Source organism: Garra rufa, chromosome 12, assembly GCF_049309525.1.
Source record: "Garra rufa chromosome 12, GarRuf1.0, whole genome shotgun sequence".
NCBI lineage: Eukaryota > Metazoa > Chordata > Actinopteri > Cypriniformes > Cyprinidae > Garra > Garra rufa.
In genome coordinates, this window is record NC_133372.1 from 40,416,077 (window position 1) to 40,440,038 (window position 23,962).

At 33.5% G+C, this 23,962-nt stretch overlaps 1 protein-coding gene across 1 annotated transcript; it reads right to left on the minus strand.

Moving 5' to 3' along the window:
• Window positions 1–4,344: 4,344 nt before the first annotated feature.
• On the minus strand, window positions 4,345–16,889 carry pigu (phosphatidylinositol glycan anchor biosynthesis, class U). Its single transcript, XM_073851626.1, has 12 exons — window positions 16,760–16,889; window positions 16,125–16,189; window positions 15,970–16,029; window positions 15,522–15,584; window positions 13,850–13,959; window positions 13,640–13,740; window positions 12,230–12,327; window positions 11,994–12,148; window positions 11,767–11,910; window positions 11,557–11,681; window positions 8,367–8,509; window positions 4,345–7,700 (listed from the first exon to the last, which is right to left on the minus strand). The coding sequence occupies exons 1-12, from the start codon at window positions 16,887–16,889 to the stop codon at window positions 7,587–7,589; spliced, it is 1,308 nt and encodes a 435-aa protein (XP_073707727.1). The 3' UTR covers window positions 4,345–7,586.
• Window positions 16,890–23,962: the final 7,073 nt, after the last annotated feature.

Below are 23,962 nucleotides of genomic sequence, written 5' to 3' on the forward strand. Positions count from 1 at the left end.
TTATCTAACCGCATTTACAGTATAACTGTTTATTTTTAACGATAAACATTAACTAAGACACGCTTCATAAAATACCACTACTGGCCAGTATTCCAATAGGTCAACTGATGCGTTAAAATGTAAAAAAAATGCAGTAATTTCTTCAATTTACCGGCGACTGTGCTTGAGAAACGCTGAAATGAATGGGCTTCTATGGAGGAACTATTGGCCGCTCCATGACACGCTTTACTTCCGCATTCCTCAGTTCCTATGGAAGCCTATGGGAGTGTCGCAACTCTGATTCTCTATGGCTCATCACTTGCATCAGCCAATCAGCAAGCGCAGGGGCTTGAAGGTGTTGCTGCCATAGCATTACTAACGCAACGACTCAAAGAAAAGTAATGTTAAAACCTATTTGATTTCCATTACAGAAAATTCTTACCTTTTTTTGGCAGCATAAACAATTTTGTTAGCCGTAATAAAAATGTAAATTATGTAAGGATGAATTTGCTTATTCACCAGACAAAAACTCAGAATTGCACATTACTTTATGACTGACAGCAATGAGAACTGTATTACGTTTATATTATTGGTTTGTATCTTTGTCTATATCTGCATTTCAATTTTTCATACATAATAAAAAACAACATTTTGATACCCCAAACTCTTTTCTCCTTAAATTAACCTTTTTTTTTTTTTCGTGATGAAGTGATATGATTACTTGGTCAGGTGACTTATAACTAGCCGACTTCCTGTTCCTATGACCCCCTTCATGTGATTTATATTCCTTTGCATACTGAACTTCGTACTCAATGTGCTTGTTGGAAAAGTAGATTTAAACCCTTCACATCAATCCTCATATTTTAGTTACAACATAAAAAGCAATAGTATGGGACTGGGTGACATACTTCCTAGGTCAGTTAATGCAAGATAGCTACATTCTTTTCGTTTCTTTGTTTGACCCCTACCCTCCTCAAAAGCAAAGAAAGTTTCCACTGTCGAGAACTAATTACTCAAATCCTCATTCAAGGTCTTTTCTCATGGGTGTATTTCGGTTCCCATGAGCATTTTGTTGAGTTATGAAAGGAGACTTTTTAATAAAAAGCACATGGGAACAGTACCTGCTTGGCAACTTCAATGCGCAACTAAGATGTCGAACAACGTGTCTAGAAATGTGATCACTCGTTTGAAAAAGGGAACCATGTCGCCTGTCATCTGGCATCGTAAATTTATATTGTTCATTCGGTTCAGATTAAGGACAAAAGTTTGCACTGCAAAAAAAATGCTTTTCGTACTTAGATTCCAAAATATCTACAATATTCTTAAATCAAGAGGGATTTTCTAGACAAGTAAAAATTATGTTCTTGTTTTCAGAAAAAACAAGTCAAAATTAAGTGTGTTTTTCTTGAAACAAGCTAAATAATCTGCCAGTGGGGTAAAATAAAATAATCTTGTTTTCTGTTTGAAATAAGATTTTTTTTGCTTACCCCATTGGCAGATTATTTTGCTTGTTTCAAGCAAAAACTTGTCTAGAAAATCCTTCTTGATTTAAGAATTTTTAGATATTTTAGCTGGAAACAAGACAAAAAATCCAAGTAAGAAAAGCATTTTTTTGCAGTGTACATACACCTTGCAGAATTTTAATTATTTTACCAAAATAAGAGGGATCATACAAAATGCATGTTATTTTTTTAAAATTTAGTACTAACCTAGTACTAAAGATATTTCACAGAAAAGATGTTTACATAGTCCACAAGAAAAAATAATACTTGAATTTATAAAAATGACCCTGTTCAAAAGTCTACATACACTTGATTCTTAATACTGTGTTATTACCTGAATGATCCACAGCTGTGTTTATTTTTTGTTTAGTGACATCTGTTCATGAGTTCCTTGTTTGTCCTCAACAGTTAAACTGCCCGCTGTTCTTTAGAAGAATTATTCAGTTTCTACGAATTTGAACCCTTTCCAACAATGACTGTATGATTTCGAGATCCATCTTTTGAGGACAACTGAGGAACTCAAGGTCGGTAAATTTAACTTATTTTGTCTTCTGGGGAACATGTAAGTATCTTCTGTAGCTTCTGAAGGGCAGTACTAATTAACAAAAATGTTATTTATGCAAAATAAGAAACATCAAAAGTTTTTAATGCATTGTTTCCTTTTGAAGCATCAGTGAGCATTTGAACCTTCTGTAATAGTTGGATATAGTCCCTCAATTGTCCTCAGTGTAAAAAGTTAGATCTTAAAATCATAGAGTCATTGTTCGAAAGGGGTCAAATTCACAAAAATGCTGAAAAACCAAAGAAATTGTGGGACCTGAAGGACCTGACAGTTTATCTGTTCAGGACAAACAAAGGACTCATGAACAGCTAATACTATCACTAAAAAACAAACATAAAAACTATTTTATGTGAAGTAACTTATTCAGGTCAGTACAAAAATAAAAAATAACATGCATTTTATGATCCCTCTTATTTTGGTCAAATAATTAACATTTTGCAGATTCTGCAAGGTGTATGAAAACGTTTGACTTCCAACTGTATACAATAGTATTCTGTGACAATACCATGGTATTTTGAATTTGATATATATACACAATGCTACCATTTACATAGACCATATCATTTACATAATACTCCCAGGCATTTCAAAGAATATTACAGAATTACAATAGATACCATTGCAATGGTTCAAATGGTATAAGAAAAGAAAGACAAAGAACTGTCAAGGAACCATATCAAATCTATCCATTTTTATCTGTGCAATGCAGTGGCGACATTGATAATAGTTTTGAGGTCTAGGAGGGCTTGTTCTTGGCCATCTACCAGATATTTATCTGAAGAACATGTTGTCTTGTGAACATCACGATCCATCATGATCCAAAGCCTCATCACACATTAATTTAAGGGAATAGTTCAGCCAAAAAAAAAAATTACCCCATGATTTACTTATCCCTTAAGCTATCCTAGGTGAAAATGACATTCTTCTTTCAGACAAATATAACCAGAGACGAAAACATCCTGGGTTTTATAAGCTTTATAATAGCAGTAATTGGTGCTCAGGATTTTGAAGCTAAATAAATTGCATCCACCCAACATAAGAAGTACTTCACAAGGACAAAGGCCTTCTGAAGTGATGCATTTGCAAAATCTTAACCACCATTCCCTGCCATTATAAAGCTTGGAATATCCAGGACATTGATTCATTTTTTAATTATATTCATCTGAAAGAAGAAAGTCATGTAAACCTAGGATGATTAGGATGAGTAATTTACATTTTTGGGTGAATTATGCCTTTATAGATATCCGTACAAATATTGAAATTAATAGGTTACTTCTGAGGGGTTGAAGGGGTTGCTGTTATCAGATTATCTCAGCCGCATTAATACCCATAGATGAATTGAAATCTCAAATGCTGCTAATTTTAGTCATTATACATTTTCCTTAATTAACATTAAACATTCTTTAATTAACATTTTCCATTATCTTTAATAAGTAGGTTTAAAAAAGCATTTTGTCTTAGACCAAATGCTTCATTTTAGCCCTTTACGCTTTTCGTCAGTAGCCTCTTGCATTCTGCTGGCTATAGTCAGCGTATGACTCAACAAGTTTCCAGTCAGACAGAATGAATGAGGGGCCCTTTTCAAAAGGCTTCCAAAAGCATTTCTCTTTAGTCTATCCAAGAGTCAACGGCACTCACAAAGAGAACCAAGTCTGTGTTATAACAATGCATTGCTTAATCAGCTCAAGCTAAAGAATGGTAATATGAAAATCTGATTCAACAGGTCCCCTGCGGTTGTCATGGTAGCTCAAATGTTATGTAAATACTTATGTAACATTATCCAGGCAATCTGCACAGAAACCACGAGAATGAAATAGAAGCAATTATGTTGTTAGATAAACTTGGTTTTGCTTCCGTATAAGGTTTCTATACTGTAAAGTTCTATTTCTTAACAATAGGTATCATGAACTAACAGCAAACAATCACTTTTTACAGCTTGGGTAGTGTTAATGTATACACATACTAGTATTCATAGTACAGTATACCTTTAAATGTTAAAATGTTAAAATGTTTTTGGTATTTAACATTTAGCTTTTTTTTTTTTTTTTTTTTGCGCAGTGTGACCAAGAGTAATAACTGTTGTGGAAGTATTAGTATAACTACTGTTAACTAATGTTACCAATAAAAACCTTGGATTCCAGGGAATGTCAGAAATTAAAATGTCAAAGAAAGCTATCATATAATAACTCAAACTGATTTATTACAACTGACAATTTGACAGTTTTATAGCTGAAGACTAACATTCAAATATAAATGATCTAAAACAAACATCTCAACCTGTGGTTAAAGTAATTTCATATATTGAAAGAGGTGAAAGGACACCAAAACAATGACAAAGAAAAAAATAAGTCATTCTGACTTTTCACCTGGTGCGACTGACGTCTCCCGGTAATGACAGAATAATTGTATGTAATTCGTGGCAAATGTCAAGAAGCAAGTCAGTACAACATTTTAATAGCCTAACTAATACGTTTCAAAGTAAAAAAGCATTCTGGATAAAAAAAAAAAAAGTATCAAAATGAAGTATACACAAAACATGATTTTCACAACATGTGCAGTTAATGGGAATACTGCTAAATCTCTTCATTTTACTCAGGACAGCTTAAAGTATTTGTCAAAATGAAGCAGGTGGGGCATAATTGCTCAATTTTCAAATTTTTTTTTACTCCACTTAACCTTGTTTTAGCGTCATTTGTCAGCGAGGTATTTCGTAACTACAAAATGCTTTAGGACAATTCTAAAGCATCTACAGAATGTGCAGAAAACTTTAAACTTGTGAACGAAGAAAATCTATTCATTAGTCTAGTCATCAAGTCATGACATCAGTAATGGTATGTACGTACTTGAACTGGGACACAATACTTGCTGACATGAGAGATTACACTTCTTGTTTCTCCATGGAAACCCATGACAGGCTTTTTTTAAACTGCACATTTTTCTCAACAACAACAAAAAAAAACAGATCATAAGACTGCTGTTTTCCGCCCAAATAACTAAGCACAACACGTTGAACTTCTATAAAACTCCCTTAAATCAAAAACCGACATGGTTTATCAAAACAACACAACTGAGAAATAATCTTTATTGGCATTTTAATCACCACATCATTTACAAATCATTTCAAGCCAGTGTTTTGACATCCAGAATGGCCCAAACTTAACTTTCAGATCGAAAGAGGAACCAGAGTAATGTGAAACGGAGGTCACATAATGTGTAATACTGCAGTGTGCACACTTCCGAACCGCTGGTAGTAGGCATTCGAAATGCAAGAGAAACTTCCTGAAAACACATTAAAGTTGTTCAAATTTTGCACTAACTTAAGAAAAAGATTCCCTGCAGTTCCATCTCCGATGCGAGCAGGAGAGAAGCCCTTAATCGTGCCAACCACAGACATGTTCACATTTCGCAGGCCATTCAAATGTTTCTAACTTGGTACCGAAAGCATCCGAAGTAAAATGGAGTAGAAAAATAAATTAAAAAGAACACAATAAATAATCCCCACGAAAGAAAAAAAAGTACTGCTAATACAACAACTGCTTAAAATGGTTAGTTAAAGTCAGTAGTTTCAGTTAAAATGCTGTATGTCTAAACAGTGTCAAAACAAAATGAATGTACTTCAACTGTATAAGAACTTTCTTTTTCTTACATTTCTAATGCTTGTTTTTGTTTTAAGGACAAATCAAACTAAATAAGTGAGGCTTGAAATAAGGTTTTTCCCAATGTGGTACATTCTTAAAAAAAAAGGTGCTTCACGATGCCATAGAAGAACCTTTGTCTAAATTGTTACATAAAGAACCTTTAACATCTGAAGAAGCTTTCTGTTTCACAAAAGGTTCTTTGTTTGCGAAAGAAGGTTCTTCAGATTGTAAAAAGGTAAGAAAGAAATGGTTCTTCAAAGAACCTTTGACTGAATGGTTCTTTGTGAAGCCAAAAATGGTTGTGAAGAACCTTTTAAAGCACCTTTATTTTTAAGAGTGTAAGAGAAGCAAACTGAAAATGTCATTGTTTTGCTTGGTTTTACTTAAAATCAGATCAAGAGTGAATAATTAGTTTCTTCATTTTAATCTTCCTGCTAACAGTTTCTTGGTTAATATACAGTGCGATATAAAATACTTTAGCTGTGAGTTAAATAATTTAACAACTAATTATTTTAGCTGTTTAAGGAAATACATTTGTGTTATAAATGTCATTTAAGGTTAACATAAGGTACAATAAGGTCATTGCATGTTGAAATAAAATGGCAAGCATATGTTTGTAAACCTTCAGTGTCTACATCTTTATGACTTTAGAGATGACTTCGACACACTAGACTTTGAAACAGCTGACCTTATAATTGAAGCCACCCGGATGTTTAAACGTCTTCCTACCTGACCAAAGGGCGGACTACTGGAAAAGTCTAGAATCAACAAGCAATGGAAAATTCCACCATTTAAGAACAAGAAAGGTCTAGCCACAAGAGGGAGGGGTTTTACAGGTGTGCAACCAATAGATTCACGTGCCCTGGTTGGATAAAAAGCATGGATCAAAGTAAATCCAGGCGGATAATTCCTAATCCCAAAGGAATCATAAGGCAGAACAATAAAATCCAATTCAAACCAGGGCTAATTTAAAAATAAATAAATGTGCAGTGCGGTTCAATCCCTCATTTTGTAAAAACATAAAACTACATGAATATTTAAGCAACTCGTATGCCTCTCGCACACACTCTTAAAAATAAAGGTGCTTCACGATGCCATGTAAGAACGTTTTTTGTCTAAATGGTTCCATAAAGAACCTTAAACATCTGAAGAACCTTTCTGTTTCACAAAAGGTTCTTCAGATTATAAAAAGGTAAGAGAGGACGTTCTTTAAAGAATCTTTGACTGAATAGATCTTTGTGGAACCAAAAATGGTTCTTCTACAGCATCACTTGAAAAACCTTTTAAAGCAACTTTATTTTTAAGAGTGTACAAGTTTTTGTTTACGAGTCAAAACAAGAAAAGCATTCAGAGAACAATTGACATAACCACCTCTCCACGTCGGACTCTCCAATAAAAGGCGCTGAGGGCTCTGTCAGTTTTGGCCCTCTTAAGTCAAGGTTTGTAATCACTCCACATTCATGTTATGCCCTCTTCTGACCATGACTTCAAACTGCACGTCCAACCAAACAACCTCACTTTTTGAAAAAAGTTTAATAAAGAAGAGAAATCATTTGAAACAATGAAAGACAAGCTAATCAAAAGTGAAAATATCTTTGCACCCACCTCATGGGAGCCAAAAGAGTAAAGTTCTGTATCACTCAGATACCTTCAGTCGACCCCCATTAGCAAAAAGTCAGCTTTGGTCCAAGAGGGGGTGTCAACATTCAAACATGAGGTAAAATGCTCAAATGTGCAAAAGAAAGTACCAGGTTTTCAAAACAAAACAAAACAACAACAACAGAAGAGGCAAAAAGCCGAGAGACTAAAAGAGCTAGGGGAAAAATGGAGTGTGGAAAGTTAAAAAAAGCAAAGATATGGGAGTGTGAGGCAGTCGGTGAGAGCTTTAAGTCCTGTCAAAGAAGGTCACTTTAACACTAGAGTGGCTTCAGTACCGTCTTTCTTCTTTAGATAGAGGCCGTGTGTCAGGTGATGTTCTCGACGCAGGTAGGCGTAAAAATAATCTGATACCAGGAGGATCTGTGGAAGTGTAAACACACATGACATTAGCTCATGTAATCTGTAAACATTACTGTGAATTTACCTGCTAAATGAACTTATGTTATGAGTTCAAACTGACCAACTAAAATGTCTACTAAAACATAGGATTTGTTCCAAGATTGTGAAGCAAACATGAGGTGCACGTGCCTCATGGGCAATGTGGGTGTGCCGGCTGTCTTGGTTAACCCAATACGGGACTGTTTAGCTGACACTTACCCAACTTAATGAATAATGAAACCTTGCTCTTACATCAATTTTTCCACCAGCAATTTGTCAGCCAAGTAGTTGTAAACACTATCGTAGCAGAGTCTTTCAAACATCAAAAGCTAGGAGTGGACGACCGCTGCTATCTTTGCAGTTAACCTTTTTTTACTATTTGTTTGGCTGTGCATTTCAATAGCCCTTTTGCTATCTTTCTTGCAACCTGACACTAGGTTTCACGTGCTGCCTTCAAAAAGTACAGGAAAAGATCTGGCATGACAAGCTGCTGTCAGTGTCTAATGAATAGAATCTGACTCCACCTTGAGGCTAAGAAGCGTTTTTGTTTACCTTAAAGATTTGCTGCTTAATGTGAGACAACATGGCAGCTATAATTCCAGTTGAAATGTGAAAAGAGAAATGGCTTATCAAGATGGGACAATTTACCTGTCCAAAGTTGAATAGCAATGTGATGGCATAGTAGAAATTAGAGTTGGCGCTGCCAGCGTATATCCACAGATGCCAGAGGACAGGAAAGAGTGCGGAGCACGCCAACAGCACGCATGAAACCAAAAAGATGTTTCTCAAAACTGAAATAGAAAGAGAAACAAACTGTGTGCATGTTTATGCAGGCTTGCACAGAATTTACGTTTACAGCATTCAACTGGGAGCTTTACATATTTCCGCATAATTTAAATGATAGTTGTTTATTAAAGGAGTAGTTCACTTTCAGAACAAAAATTTACAGATAATGTACTTTAAGGTTAAAAAGCATATAAACTGTAATTGTAAATAACACATCGTTTTGCTAGATAAGACCCTTCTTTTCTTGGCTGTGATGGTTTAGAGCCCTTTGAAGCTGCATTTTGGAAGTTCAAACTCGGGGCACCATAGAAGTTCATTATATGGAGAGAAATCCTGAAATGTTTACTTAAAAAATTTCCTTACAACTGAAGAATGAAAGACATAAACATCTTGGATGACAAGGAGGTGAGTACATTATCTGTAAATTTTTGTTCTGAAAGTGAACTACTTCTTTAAATAGTTGAAAATTGTACACACATTATTTGTAAAAGTGCTATATATATTAAACAGAATATACTCCATGTTTTATTATTTCATGGCAATGTTTTTGGAATATGTTCACCAAAGCCGCATTTAACTGATCAAAATACCGTATAAAAACTGTAATATTTGCCTTAAAGGAATAGCTTAACTGAAAATGAAAATTACCACATGATTTACTCATCCTCGTTATATTAAAATGTTCTGGCTATTCCAAGCTTTGTAATGGCAGTGAATGGCTGTTGGGATTTTAAAGTGCATCCATCATCATAAAAAGTACTTCACACAGCTCCAGGGGGTCAATAAATGTGTTTGTGTAAGAAATTCTTCATATTTAAAATCCGTAATCTCTAGCTTCGGTTAACTGTCATACACTTGTTCACAAGAAAGCAGATGACAAAGGAGTAAGCTCTGGTGATGAGCAGTGACGAACACGAAAGCACAGTGAAGAGAGCAAAACAAAACACCGGTTATGAATTAGAAGTACAAAACAAGGATTTGTAAAGAAAAATGTCAGAGAATTTTAAGCCAACAGGAGACTGGTTTTCCTTTGCTAAACAAAGGAAACTTTGCTTCCTTTGCTTTTGTGAACAAAACTTGGCTCTCACGAGATTAGCATAATCTCACCGGATTTTACGCTACGCCTTCGTCATCCACAGGAATATGGTGAAAACTGTGAAATGTGCGCATGACAGTTAGCGGAAGCTAGCAATTACGGTTTATAAAGTTTTAAATATAGCTATTTTTCTTACACAACCGCATGAATTCACTTCAGAAGGCCCGGAGCTGTGTGGCGCACTTTTTTATGACTGATGAATGCACTTTATTGGACTTCAAAATCTCAACACCTATTCACTGCAATTATTAAAGCTTGGAAGAGCCAGAACATTTTTTAATATAGTTCCGACTGCATTTGTCTAAAAGAAGAAAGTCATATACACCTAGGATGGCTTGAGGGCGAGTAAATCGTGGGGTAAATTTCATTTTTGGGTGAACTATCCCTTTTAAAATAACTTTTTTTTTTAGTGGAAAGTGCAATACAATTATTTTTTTCAGGATTTCTGATCAATTGAAAGATCAAAACAAAATCATTTATTTGAAACAGAAATCTTTAGTAACATTAGAAATGTTTTGACGGTCACTTTTGATTAATTTAATGCATCCATATGAAATAAGTATTAATTTCTTTAAAACTAAATTCTTCATGAAAGGTATAATTTATAAGCACTTTCATATTACTAAAGAATTCAAATTGAGAATTAAATGAGTCTGATGCTTTTCTTTCATGTGTTTTGGCTTATATGTGACCCTGGACCACAAAACCAGTAATTTATTTTTTTTTTAATTGAAATTTATACATCATCTGAAAGCTGGGATAGGATAGGACAGTATTTGGCTAAGATACAACTATTTGAAAATCTGGAATCTGAGGAAGCAAAAAATCTAAATATTGAAAAAAAAAACACCTTTAAAGTTGTCCAAATGAAGTTCTTAGCAATACATACTACTAATTAAAAATAATTTTTTGATATATTCACGATAGAAAATTTATCTTCATGGAACATAATCTTTACTTAAGATCCTAATGATTTTTGGCATAAAAGAAAAATATACAGTTTTGACCCATACATTGTATTTTTGGCTATTGCTACAAATATACCCGTGCTGCTTATGACTGGCTTTGTGGTCCAGAATCACATATGATTTGTACACCTTTACACACAAAATTTGACTTTAAAGAAAGTTCAGTTTCAGAACAAAAATTTACACACCCTCTTGTCATCCAAGATGTTCATGTCTTTCTTTCTTCAGTCATAAGAAAATTATGTTTTTTAAGGAAAACATTTCAGGATTTCTCTCCATATAATGGACTTCTATGGTGCCCCCGAGTTTGAACTTCCAAAATGTATCTTCAAATGGCTCTAAACAATCACAGCCGAAGAAAAAAGGGTCTTATCTAGCAAAATGATCAGTTATTTACAAAAAAAATTACAATGTATATACTTTTTAACCTCAAATGCTCATCTTGTCTAGCTCTGTGTGTACTCTGTGTAGATTAAAAAGTATATAAATTGTAAATGTTTTTAGAAAATAACTGTTCGTGTCGCTAAATAAGATGCTTCTTCCTCAGATGGGATTATTTAGAGTCCTTTGAAGCTGCATTTAAACTGCATTTTGGAAGTTCAAACTTGGGGGCACCATAGAAGTCCATTATATGGAGAGAAATTTCCTCAAAAACGTAATTTCTTTCTTAACTGAAGAAAGAAAGACATGAACATCTTGGATGACAAGGGGGTGAGTACATTATCTATACATTTTTGTTCTAAAAGTGAACTACTCCTTTAAGAATCTGGACAAACAGCACAACTGAATATTACAATAAATACATTTTTTTTCAATAAAATGCTCTCTGAATGAAAATGCCTCTTCACTTACTACCACCTGTCACCAACTAGCAAGTAGCAAATGCTTTACGGTTCAAAAAAAGGACATGCCCTTTGATATGCTCTACTCCATTTTCCTGCTTTAATAGCTAATCTGTCAACAGATTAAAATGAAAACAGATACTCACATCGGTAAAGGTGACTCCAGGCCGGCAAAAATGCCATGTAGAGGGCGACATCTCCCACGGTGGGGTATGACTTAAAGATGGAGATGATGGCAATCTGCATGAAGATGAGGAACACTGGATGCTCCCTGTTTGATTGAATCGTTTACACATTAGAGTGCTATACATGCTTAATAAATGCACTGTTAATATTCAGGTATATGCATGACCTACTTGAGTTTGATGGAGAGTGGAATGGTGTAAAAGAACACATTGATCTGGAAGACGCAGATGAAGAAGAGACGGAAGTGCTCAAACATCTCTGCAAAGAAGTACCAGAAGAGTCCGATGTTTGGAGTCAGGTCTGGAACAGAAAATCTGTGGAATACACACACAGTAAATATTTGAATAAAAAAATCCAGATTTGAATATAAGTGTGTGGCGTACGATTGGTGACTGACATGAATCCATAAACAGAAGGGATGAAGTCCCAGGAGCCCAGGAGGAAGAAAGAGAGTCCAGTGATCACCACCAGACTGCCCACATATATAAACGCATACTGAAGAGTGAAGAACCAGAAACTACTCCTTCTCAGGTTCACTGGGATATATAACCTCTGAAAAAGACAGAGAAAAAGAAGTTTTATTTTGGCCAACAGAGCAATTGTATTGGCTTTAGTCTGAGTTTAGAGTCTCACCTGCAGGAAGAACAGGAGTGCAGGAGCAAACAGGGTCAGAGGATAGATGGACTGATAAGTGGCCAAGGCCAACAATATCCCACTTAACAAGGCACTACCTGAAAAAAAGAAAGACAACCACACATACAGTAAACCAGAGACTATTACTCTATACTTGATATAACTATAAATACATTAAGTATGAACAGCTGTTATTAATAATGAGACAATTTTCATATTATACACCACCATTAAATAAAGTAAAACTGCAATATTGTGAAATATTACTTTTTCAAATCTAATTCCTGTGATGCAAACCTGAATTGTCAGCATCACATGGTCCTTTAGAAATCATTCTAATATGTTGATTTGCTGCTTAGTTGTGCTGCTTAATATTTTTGTGGAAACTGTGTTTTTTTCAGGATTTCTGATGACTATAAAGTTTAAAAGAACATTTATTTGAAAAGTTGAAGTCTTTACTCATCACCTTAATGTGTTCTTTCCGAATAAAACTTTTTATTGACACCAAACTGTTTTGAATGGTAGTGCACAAGTTTACATACATCTTGCGGAATCTGCGAAATGTTCATTATTTTAGCAAAATAAGAGGGATCATACAAAATGTATGTTATTTTTTATTTAGCACTGACCTAAATAAGACATTTCACATACAAGATGTGTACATATTGTCCACAAGAGAACATAATAGTTGAATTTATAAAAAATGACCCTGTCCAAAAGTTTACATACACTTGATTCTTAATACCGTGTTGTTACCTGATCCTCAGCTGGGGTTTTTTTTGTTTAGTGAAACAGTAGTTGTTCATAAATTCCTTGTTTGTCCTGAACAGTCAAACTTTACCCTGATCTTCAAATTAAAGTTTTTACTCTTAATGCATCGTTTTTCTTTCAAGAGATTCAGTAAGCACCAAACAAAAAAACACAGCTTTGGATCATTCAGGTAACAACACAGTATTAAGAATCAAGCGTATGTAAACTTCTGAACTGGGTCATTTTTATAAATTCAACTATTATTATTTTTTTTTTTTGTGGACTATATGTATGTCTTTTATGTGAAATATCTTATTCAGGTCAGTACTAAATAAAAAATAACTTTTTTAGCATTTTGTATGATTCCTCCTATTTTGCTAAAATAATCAACATCTTGCAGATTCTGCAGGTATATGTAAACTTTTGACTTCAACTGTATTCACACACAAACAATACTTGGCAAGTGGGTCTATTATAACAAGATGCCATTTCAAGACAATAAAGTCGCAATACTGGCATACTGTTCCACTATATATTTAAAAGTATGTACTTTACCTTTACCAACAAAGCACTTTTGATGCAAAGTAGAAGAATGCAAATCAGGAAGTTTAGATTTTAAAAGGTTTGGCCCACCTTTAAGTGTCCTAAGGGTACACTCACCTTTTAATGTACAGAGAATGAAGAGCGCAATAACGGCATTGTTTAGTCCACAGGTTGACTTTGCCACACAAGACAGGATGGTGAAGGGATTCAACAGATAACTGGAAGACAATTAGGCAAATGAAACATGTGTTAGTGTGCCATACTGTTTCTTTTTTTAACAAAAAGAATGATTGCATAATCTTGATTTAAAGCCTTATCAGAACTTACAACATGGCAACTTTGAGGGGGACGTAGAACATTTCCTTGGGAGAGCGGAGGAGCTCCAAACAGTCGGCGGGATACCGGTCCGATTCCAAGGCATACTTCTGTTTTCTGAACTACAAAGTACACACAGATGCAAGATATGTTGATCTATAAAATATTGAAAAATATCAAATAATTATAAGAATATTAAAATATAATGAATTATTGGTTCTAACTTATACTACCAGTCAAAAGATTTTTGTTTTTTAAATAAGTCTCTTCTGCTCACCAAGCCTGCATTTATTTGATCCAAACTACAGCAAAAACTGAAATTCTGAAATATTTTTACTATTTGAAATAACTGTTTTCTATTTGAATACATTTTAAAATGTAATTTATTCCTGTGATTTCAAAGCTACATTTTTAGCATCATTACTCCAGTCACGTGATCCTTCAGAAATATTATGATTTGCTGCTCAAAAAACATCTATTATTATTATTATTATGTTGAAAACAGCTGAGTAGAATTTTTTCAGGATTATTTGATGAATAGAAAGTTCATGAGAACAGCATTTATCTGAAATAGCTAAATTCTAGAGCTGGGTATCGACTCAGATGTTCCGATTCGATTCGATTCGATTTCGATTTTCAAGTTCTTAATTCGATTCGATTTTCGATTCGATTTCGATTCTCGATGTCAATTCTTGATTTGACAATATGAATGAATATAGATTTAATACAAAAAATTAACAGTGAACATAAGATTACAAGTGGTTAATTAATAAAAGGAAATTAAGAGCCACAAACCTGTACATAAACACTTTTTAATTTCAAGTACACTTGGGTACAATAAAACAGAACTCAGCTTTATATTTTAAATGTTTAAAATGAATAGACAGAATTGATTTCATCAGATGAAAAACTGCTGGAAATTGGACAAGTCAGAACAGTCGCATACCTTGATGAAACAGGATCAGGTTATTTTATGTCAGACATTAAGCAAGGTAAATAAGGGGATGACACCTAGTGGATTAGACTAGTAATAAGATTAACGTAAATCGTATGTTTAATGCTTGTGTAAATAAATATCGAAAAAATTGATAAGTGGCCTTTGAGAATCGGTTTTGAATCGACTACATTTTTAAAAACGATATATCGAAAAATCTATTTTTTTGTCCAGCCCTACTAAATTCCAAAAAAAAAAGAAAAAAAAGAAGTTATACTGGTTTCAAGCTTTTGAATGGTATAGTGTATAATGTTACAAAAGCTTTTCATTTCTGATGAATGCTGATCTTTGGATCTTTCTATTCAAAGAATGTACTGTACTCAATGTTTTAAATATTGATAATAATAATAATAATAAATGTTTCTTGAACAGCAAATCAGCATATTAGAATGATTTCTAAGGAATCATGTGACACTGAAGATTGGAAAAATTAAATGATGCTGAAAATGTTGCTTTGATCACAGGAATAAATTACATTTTAAAATATATTAAAATAGAAAGCAGTTACTTTAAATAGTAAAACTATTTCACAATATTACTGCTTTTGCTATATTTTGGATCAAATAAATGCAAGCTTGGTGAGCAGAAGAGAATACTTTAAAAACATTAACAATCTTACTTGTTCAAAAACTTTTGACTGGTAGTAAGAGACGTACATAAATATAAACAAAAATGCAAGCTATAACTTACCACATTCTTATTATAAGTCTGAATTGACAGATAAAGAGCCACCGCTGTGATTCCATCTGCTATCTGGTGACATAATGTTATACGAGTATATTTACATATGTACAAGAAGTGAATTGCACAAAAACACAGACACACAGTAATAGCTACAAACTATGTTTTTAATTCAAAGTAACCTTGAAAATTTCATCCCTGCTGAAAAAAACTGCTAAAACCAGCCTAGGCTGGTCGGCTGGTTGTAGCTGGTTTAAGCTGAAAGTAGCTGGTTTTAGCTGGTCTTCCAGCCTGACCAGCCTGGCCAAAACACCTCTAAAACTAGCCTAGGCTGGTTTTAGCTGTTTTTTCACCAGGGATAGTAAATCAGATTTGGGATTGTCACTATCAATTGCTATGTTTGCACAGTCCAATGATGTAAAAAACAGGAAAGAAAACCAACAAAATAAGGACTTACCATAAAAACAATCTCTGCATAGTCGACCACAAAATGAAAGAGGTATATCATAAGCGGTGTCTGTAAAAAAAAAAACAATTAAACAATTAAAGACTGACACTGGAGCATAGAATTAAAAAGTAAATGAATTAAACACAAAGTCAAACAGAACTTACTTCATGAAACACATCTCCTGAGTAAGGCGAGACCCCCAGATCCAACAAGGCAAGACCCTCAACAACTGTTCAACCCAGAAATCAATCACATTATGCATTTAACAACTAAAACAAAGAACTTGAAGACATTTTACCATTACATGATAATTATATACATAAGCAATTATATTCAAGGTGGTGAAGAGGACAATACTGATAAACAGTGTGTAAGGTTTTTTCAACTGAAACAACGCCCAAAAATCACTTCACTTTTACAATATTTGTATTAGACTGTTTAAATATAACATGGATGACGGATATGGAATGCTAGCTGTAACACGGATTTGATGTAAAATCAAACTTAAGAACATTTTGCAATAATGCAATTAATTCAATACTAGACATACTGTAAATAGATATTAAAAGGGTGCCACAACAGGCTGTGGAGTTCGAAACCTCCGTATTCCATTGATGCTAAATATCTAAGATCACATATATAAGTAAACAAAGTGTTATTAACAATATTTCTCTTATAAATGAGGCATGAAAACATGATGTGCTGACAATGTCTTCATTTGACAGCTCAGCAATGCTGCCATGCAAAAGCATACCATCAGTATACAGCATTCCCACACAGAAAAAACACATTAACATACCTCGTTTCCACGCATTCAAAGGCGACACCACCTCGACCCTCTCTGATATTAATTCTGCCAAACTGGATCGGAATAAAACGGCTCTTATTGTAACAGCCACTATCAGCAAGAGTGTTAAAGGAGCCGCCATTTTTGTCGAGGAAGAAGCTATCAGCGCGTTGCACTCTGGGAAATGTAGTTCACCGTCACCTTCCTGCTTAAAACTTCACAAAGGAAAAAATTATAGCATTAGATCGGAATTCATGAGAACAGATGACAGGTTTTAAATCACATACGGTTTATATTCCTTGTGTGCACTCGTTTAACAATACAGCGAAACACAGTGAGTAAATCACCTATTTTATTCACTGCTCTTACAGATTTCATTTTTTATGACCGTATTACTTTTTTATACTGTTCTCTGTTGGATCCACATTTTCTTCTTTCATATTCTCTGCCTTTTATTATTGCTACGGTACTATTTTGATATGTCATTTTCCAAACTGATTGTACTACTGTCCAAACTGCAAAGGTTAAGAACTTAATAAAACTGCAATTTTGTGAAATATTATTACCAGTGTTTGGGGGTAAGGCATTCCAAGTAACATGAGTTACGTATTATTACTTTTTCCAAGTAACTAGTAAAGTAATGCATTACTTTTTAATTGACAAGAAAATATCTGAGAATTTTTTCAAATAAGTAACACCAGTTACTTTTTCCCTTCATTTATTGATTAAAAGCTCTCCTGGCCCCATGTTAAGAGAAATTGTGAGTAAGATGTTATTTTATTTCTAGAATAAATGTGAACATGCATTAATTCATCTCACTCACAAAAAAAACAAAAAAACAGATACAGTATTCTTCAAAATGAATAAAAACAGTGAAATTCAACTCAGAATATGACGCAAACCTGCAGTAATTAAAAATGTTAAATAATACAAATATCCTTTATTTAATCCCCGTTTATTAACTGATGTCTTCACTGCTGACCTTCGATGATCCAATTAATCCATATTGATAAGCAAAAATTACTCAAGACCATCTAACATTTGTTTTCTTTCTTTTTTTTTTTGCTGAAGAGCTGAATTTACTTTCTCTAAAGAGGCTTTTGGTGTGAAAAGCCTTTTACATTGGCTGAAATGAATATATACATTTATATTAAAAACAAACAAACAAGCAAGCCCTGCACAGATTTAAAAAATAACGCAAAAGTAATGTAATGCATTACTTTCTATAAAAAGTAACTATGTAATTAGTTACTTTTTAGGGAGTTACACAATATTGTTATGCATTACTTTTAAAAGTAACTTTCCACTGATTATTACTGTTTCAAATCTAATTTGTTCCTGTGATGCAAAGCTGAGATTTTGCATTCATTACTCCACTTTTCAGTAACACATAGTCCTTTAGAAATCATTCTAATATGTTAGTTTGCTGCTTAATACTTTTGTGATACAATTTTTTTCAGGATTTCTGATGACTATAAAGTTTAAAAGAGCATTTTTTTAAAATAAAAATCGTATGTAAAATTATAAAGTCTTTACTCATAAACTTAATGTGTTCTTTATGAATAAGACTTCCATCTCATGAACACTTGACAGTGATAGTGAACCACAACACTATTATACATTTATTCAGTTATTTAAATTCAAGTTTAGCACCTAACCTGTACAGTAAATTGTTTATTGTATATTGTGTCTTTGCTATTTTGCACATTGTCTGTCTTGTATATTTGTATATTGTTCTTTTTATAATCTGTGTCTTGTCTTGTCACTGTCATTCTGTTGCACTGTGGAGCTTCTGTCACTATAACAAATTCCTAGTATGTGTAATCATACCTGGCAATAAAGCTCATTCTGATTCTGATTAATTATTAACTGACCTTTTCACTATCTAAAAAGTGTTCCATCTAGACATATTCAATTTAAAATAACTTTTTATAATGAAATTATCACAAAATGTTTAATTTGTATTGTAGACTATTTTCAATTTTCACACACGCAGACACAACCAGTCAAAAGTTTTTGTATGTTTTTAACATAAGCCTTTTTACTATTTACTTTTTACTTTTAACATAAGTTTTTACTATTTAAAATAACTTATTTCTGTTTGAATATATTTAAAAATGTAATTTAATCCTGTGATTTTAAAGCAGAATTTTTAGCATCATTACTCCAGTCACATGATCCTTCAGAATTTTTTTTTTTATTCAAAAGAACAGTAACATATAACATATTATCAAAAATAAGAAAAGGAAAAGAAAAAAGATAGAAAGACAAATTAGAAACAAAAATAGTTGCCAGTGGAGGAAAGTATAAAACTTCAAAACCAAAATACAAGATGCACACACATGTATGCATATATAAAATCATTTAAAAATATTGTAAAATTCACAAATTTTTAAAGTTCTTAAAGCTTTCTTATTCACAGAGTCTCAAATACTGTCAATATGAATACATATTTAAGTCAAGAATTTTTATTAGTAATTTTACACTTGAATGTGGAATTTGGTCAATAAAACAAGTAAGTTAATTAAGTAAAAGTATATTCCACTTTGTCAGGATAGTAAGTAAAGCCAAAGAGTACATTTTCCAATAAGAGTGAATGATCCTTCAGAAATATTCTGATTTGCTGCTCAAAAACATTTATTATTATTATTATTATTATTATTATGTTGAAAACAGCTAGGTGGGTTTTTCTGGATTCTTTGATGAAAAGAAAGTTCAGAAGAAACAGAAATCTTTTGTAACATTATAAATGACTTTATCATGTCTTTTGATCAATTTAAAGCATCCTTGCTAAATAAAAGCATTAATTTCTAAGGTTTCTAAGGTTTGTAAGGATGATTGTACCATATAAAAAGCAGCATGAACTTCAATCAGAACATTTCCTTTATTTACATTGTAAGTCATGCAAGTTCGACGCAAGGATGAATAATCTTCATTAAAATGTGGTGCAGGATTCGAAACCTACCACAAGATGGCAGTGGATGAACACTAAATAGCTCCTGTTCATAAACCAACAAGGGCCCAAGATAGTAAATGAGTTTCTTGTATTACCAAAGAACATGCCCGAACTACCCTTAAGCTCGTAAAACAAATTTTGGTCATATGCAATTCAGCTTTACATCCCGTTACAGTCCCATCAAGGCCATGCTGACCCAGATAGATCCCTATTACATAGGCCAAGAAACATTTATGGATACAGTGTCACATTATGGAGAACCTGTGTCTGTATAATATGACACATCAGCCGGTGAAGGCTAAATGGAGCTGATGGGGAGAAGATGACTAGAGCATGTGTCAGAGGATTACTAAGCGTGTGTCATAAACCAGAGAATCAGGTAATTTAAAGAAGCGGCTATGAGGTTGATGCACACTGGATCATGAGGGTCTCAGCGGGGGAAGCGACAAAGTTCAAGGTCTGAAGTAAGAGAGATGATGTTGGTCTGGGAATGTAATGAAGGCAGGGAGAAGAGCGCATTAAATCCTTCCCTTCCAGACACAATCTAGCCCCTCTTTCTCGCTCTGGGCAGGGCTGGAACGGGCCGGTGAGTGGATAAAGATTATCGAACAGCCGTGTTGACCGACACTGGCTCACCCTTCTGAAGAGCGGGCCAAAGCACCAGGCCAGTTAACAGCATGCGGAGAGAAGCTGAGCAGTGAGTCAGAGACATGTGGATAGAGAGGGATTAGAAAAGAGAAAGTTGTGACCTTAGAAAGAGCAAGAAATAAGAAAGTGTGACTGAAATACATTTTTAATATAGCACGCTGAGCTTCCTGTTCTTTTGAGATTGACTTTCTTTATATTTGGAGTCCCAGAGACCCCAATTAATCTATAATTTTACTTTCAAAAATGTTTAATGTTCCTCTGAACTAATCAAAACCCAGCAGACGGATATTGAAGCTTTAGTCCTCTGTTGTAGCATATAATAGGCATGCATTTTATCTTTATGATTTTCACCTAGAATATTAATATCGTTTCTGTTTGGGCTTAAGTTGACCTCGCTGTAGGAATGTACTTGAACAGGAAAATTAATTTGCATTTATTTATCTTTTAACTAGTGATATTGGTTAATTGTTACCAATAGATAGTGATGTTAGTTAACTGTTATCCAATAGACCTTTAGATCAGGTTAGATGCCTTATTGAATTGCACGGATCTTGTTTCACAACTTTCAAAAATGTTTTATTAAGTTTTTGTCTATTTTCCCAGAAATGTGACCACAGAACCAGTCTTAAGTAGCAGGGGTATATTTGTAGCAACAGCCAAAAATACATTGAATGGGTCAAAATAATAAATTTTTCTTTTATGCCAAAAATCATTAGGATATTAAGTAAAGATCATGTTACATGAAGATATTTTGTATATTTCCTACTGTAAATAAATCAAAAATGTATTTTTGATTAGTTGCTAAAAACGTCATTTATACAACTTTAAAGGCAATTTTCTCAATATTTAGATTTATTGCACCCTCAAAATGTACACTTATGACTGGTTTTGTGGTCCAGGGCCACATATTTATTAAAAAAAAATTATTTCTTTAAGTTTAAATAAAACAAGTAAATGTAAAAATGCAATCAAATTTATTTATACATTTATGAACATTTAGATTTTTTATCTTGATCAAATATTAGATTTAATTAATATTTAAAGGACAACTTCAAAGGCGATTTTCTCAAAATTTGCACCTCAGATTCAAGATCTTCAAATAGTTGTATCTCGGCCAAATATTGTCCTATCCAAACAAAACATACATCAATGAAAAGCTTATTTATTCAGATTTATTCAACTTTTAATTTCATAATTAATTAATAAATATTTTGTTAACTGAATAATCCTTATGTTGTTAAACAACAGTACAGTCTATTGAACATACAGTACATACAGTATATCCCTCACAGCCTAGTTTTCATTCCTGTCATAAATTAAATATGTCACTCCCTTGACTGAGGTGTTCAGGGAAATGCTATTTAATCACTGTTTTAAGCTACTTGTTATGCAGTATTTCTAAAACCCTGTCAGTAGAATGTGCAATAATAATTTGTTCTCCACATTCAGGTTGAAAAGCCTCTGCAAAAGTGGATGTCAACTGCAAACTCACATTCAAGCCTGGCTCTATTCAGGTATAAAATGCCCACTTTTTATGATCCAGCAGTTCCTGTGGGTAAAATCTAATTTTTTTTTCCTTTTTACAGAAAAATGCATCACATTGGGGACATCAAATGTGAATGGCTTGTATATAGATATATATATATTATTTATTGGGTTAAATGTTTATTTCAGTGTTTCCTGTGGTCGTACTGACAGCTGCCAATAACATTATCAACCAACTCAAGCTGACCCAAACTTTAGAATGTTTGCTGCAACTTTGAAAAGGATTCTTTGAAAGGATGAAAAGCGTTACACCAGAAGCAGAAGTCAGACAGCTATCAAAGGCTGTGCTCACCTTTCAAACCCCTGCCTATGATGTTTTCTCCATTCTCTCGCTTTTAATTCAACAGGAGTCTCTTTCTGTTTGACTGAGGATAACTTATTCCATCCCGCCTAAAACTCTGTATGTCTCGCTCTCTCTGAATCTCAATTTTCTGACTTGCTGAGAGAAGTCTTAGCGTTTAATAGTTTGTAAAGATCAGCAAATAAAAACCTGGCATACGATGTGTGCTCATAAATCAAAGTGACAACGATTTACACCCAGTCAGAAATATTCAAATTGACTCTGAACATGGAATTTTTATTGACAGAATGAATAAAATCCAGAAGAACAAGGAAATAATGCAACTTTTATAATACAACTTAGTATCTCATAACAAATTAAACTGAATATTTAACCACCTTCATCTTGGCAGAGTCTTCTGGAACTTGCTTTAATATTTATTAATTTGATATTAATTTGACTTTATTATTTATTAACTTTAATAATTTGCTTGATTTAGGTGGTAAAATGAGAAACAAAATTCATTAAAATTTAATCCTGTCTGCAGGCATGAATTAACAAACCAAGAGATTCGCCTGTTCAGAGGCCTCCGTTGACCCAAGGGACCCTGAACTGTCAAAGATATTGTGCACATACAGTTAAAACTAATGTTTTAACAAGTTAAGTGACAATTATGCTATGCCTAAGAAATTATTTTAAAATGGGGACATGAAGGAAGAACAGTGCAGAGTGCAGATAATGATCAACTGAAAAATGTTCTAAGGTAGATGCACAAATATCTTTTAATTTCAAACTTTGGCCCAAGAGATGCAAGAAATCATAATGCTGAAGGAAAAGCCATGAGATGTGTCAACAACAACAACTGTGGCAGTCCACCAGGATATCGATCTCCAACTCTGATCTCCAATATTACAAGGACAACCAGGGATTTAGTGACCCAGTGTTACAGACAATGTGAGGAATATTCTGATGCACACTATACATTTTTAATCTTAGTCAGTAATAAAAATAAAATAAAAAACACCTTTTTTCAACAAGGACACAATAATTGATCAAAAGTGACAGTAAAGATTTGTTTTCAACATTGATAATACCAAGGAATCGTTCTTGAGCATATTAGAATTCAATTCAAGTTTATTTGTATAGTGCTTTTCAAGATGCAAATCGTTGCAAAGCAGCCGTACAAAATGATTTCTAAAGGATCATGTGGCATTGAAGACTGGTGTAATGATGCTGAAAATTCAGCTTTGCACCACGGGAATAAATTTCATATTAAATTATATTAAAAAAGAAAGCAATTATTTTAAATTGAAAAAATATTTCAAAATATTACTGTTTTTACAGTATTTTTTGGTGAGCATAAGATACTTCTTTAAAAAAAAATCTAACCAACCCTAACTTTTAATATGCACATGTATTTTACGGTAATACGTAGGATATATTCAAGTAAATTGGGACACTTTTTGCCATTGAAATGACTGGATGACATATTCTTATACAGACCATGCCACCACTGTATATTAGTATGGGAAATAAAGGACAGGTAGAGTAAATAAATATATTATCATCAAGTCAAGTCAAATCATTGTCCCTGTAAACATTTTACAGAATGAATTAAATTTGAATGATATAAATCTCTATCCATACAGGTTCCTTGACATTATAGTACTGTAAACCACAGGCCATAAATTGTGCATTTGTGTGCACAGGGAAGAGTGCGGTGCAGATATTCATGAGGATCTGGCAGGGTTCTTCATTCACTAAACACTGAGACATTGATGATACA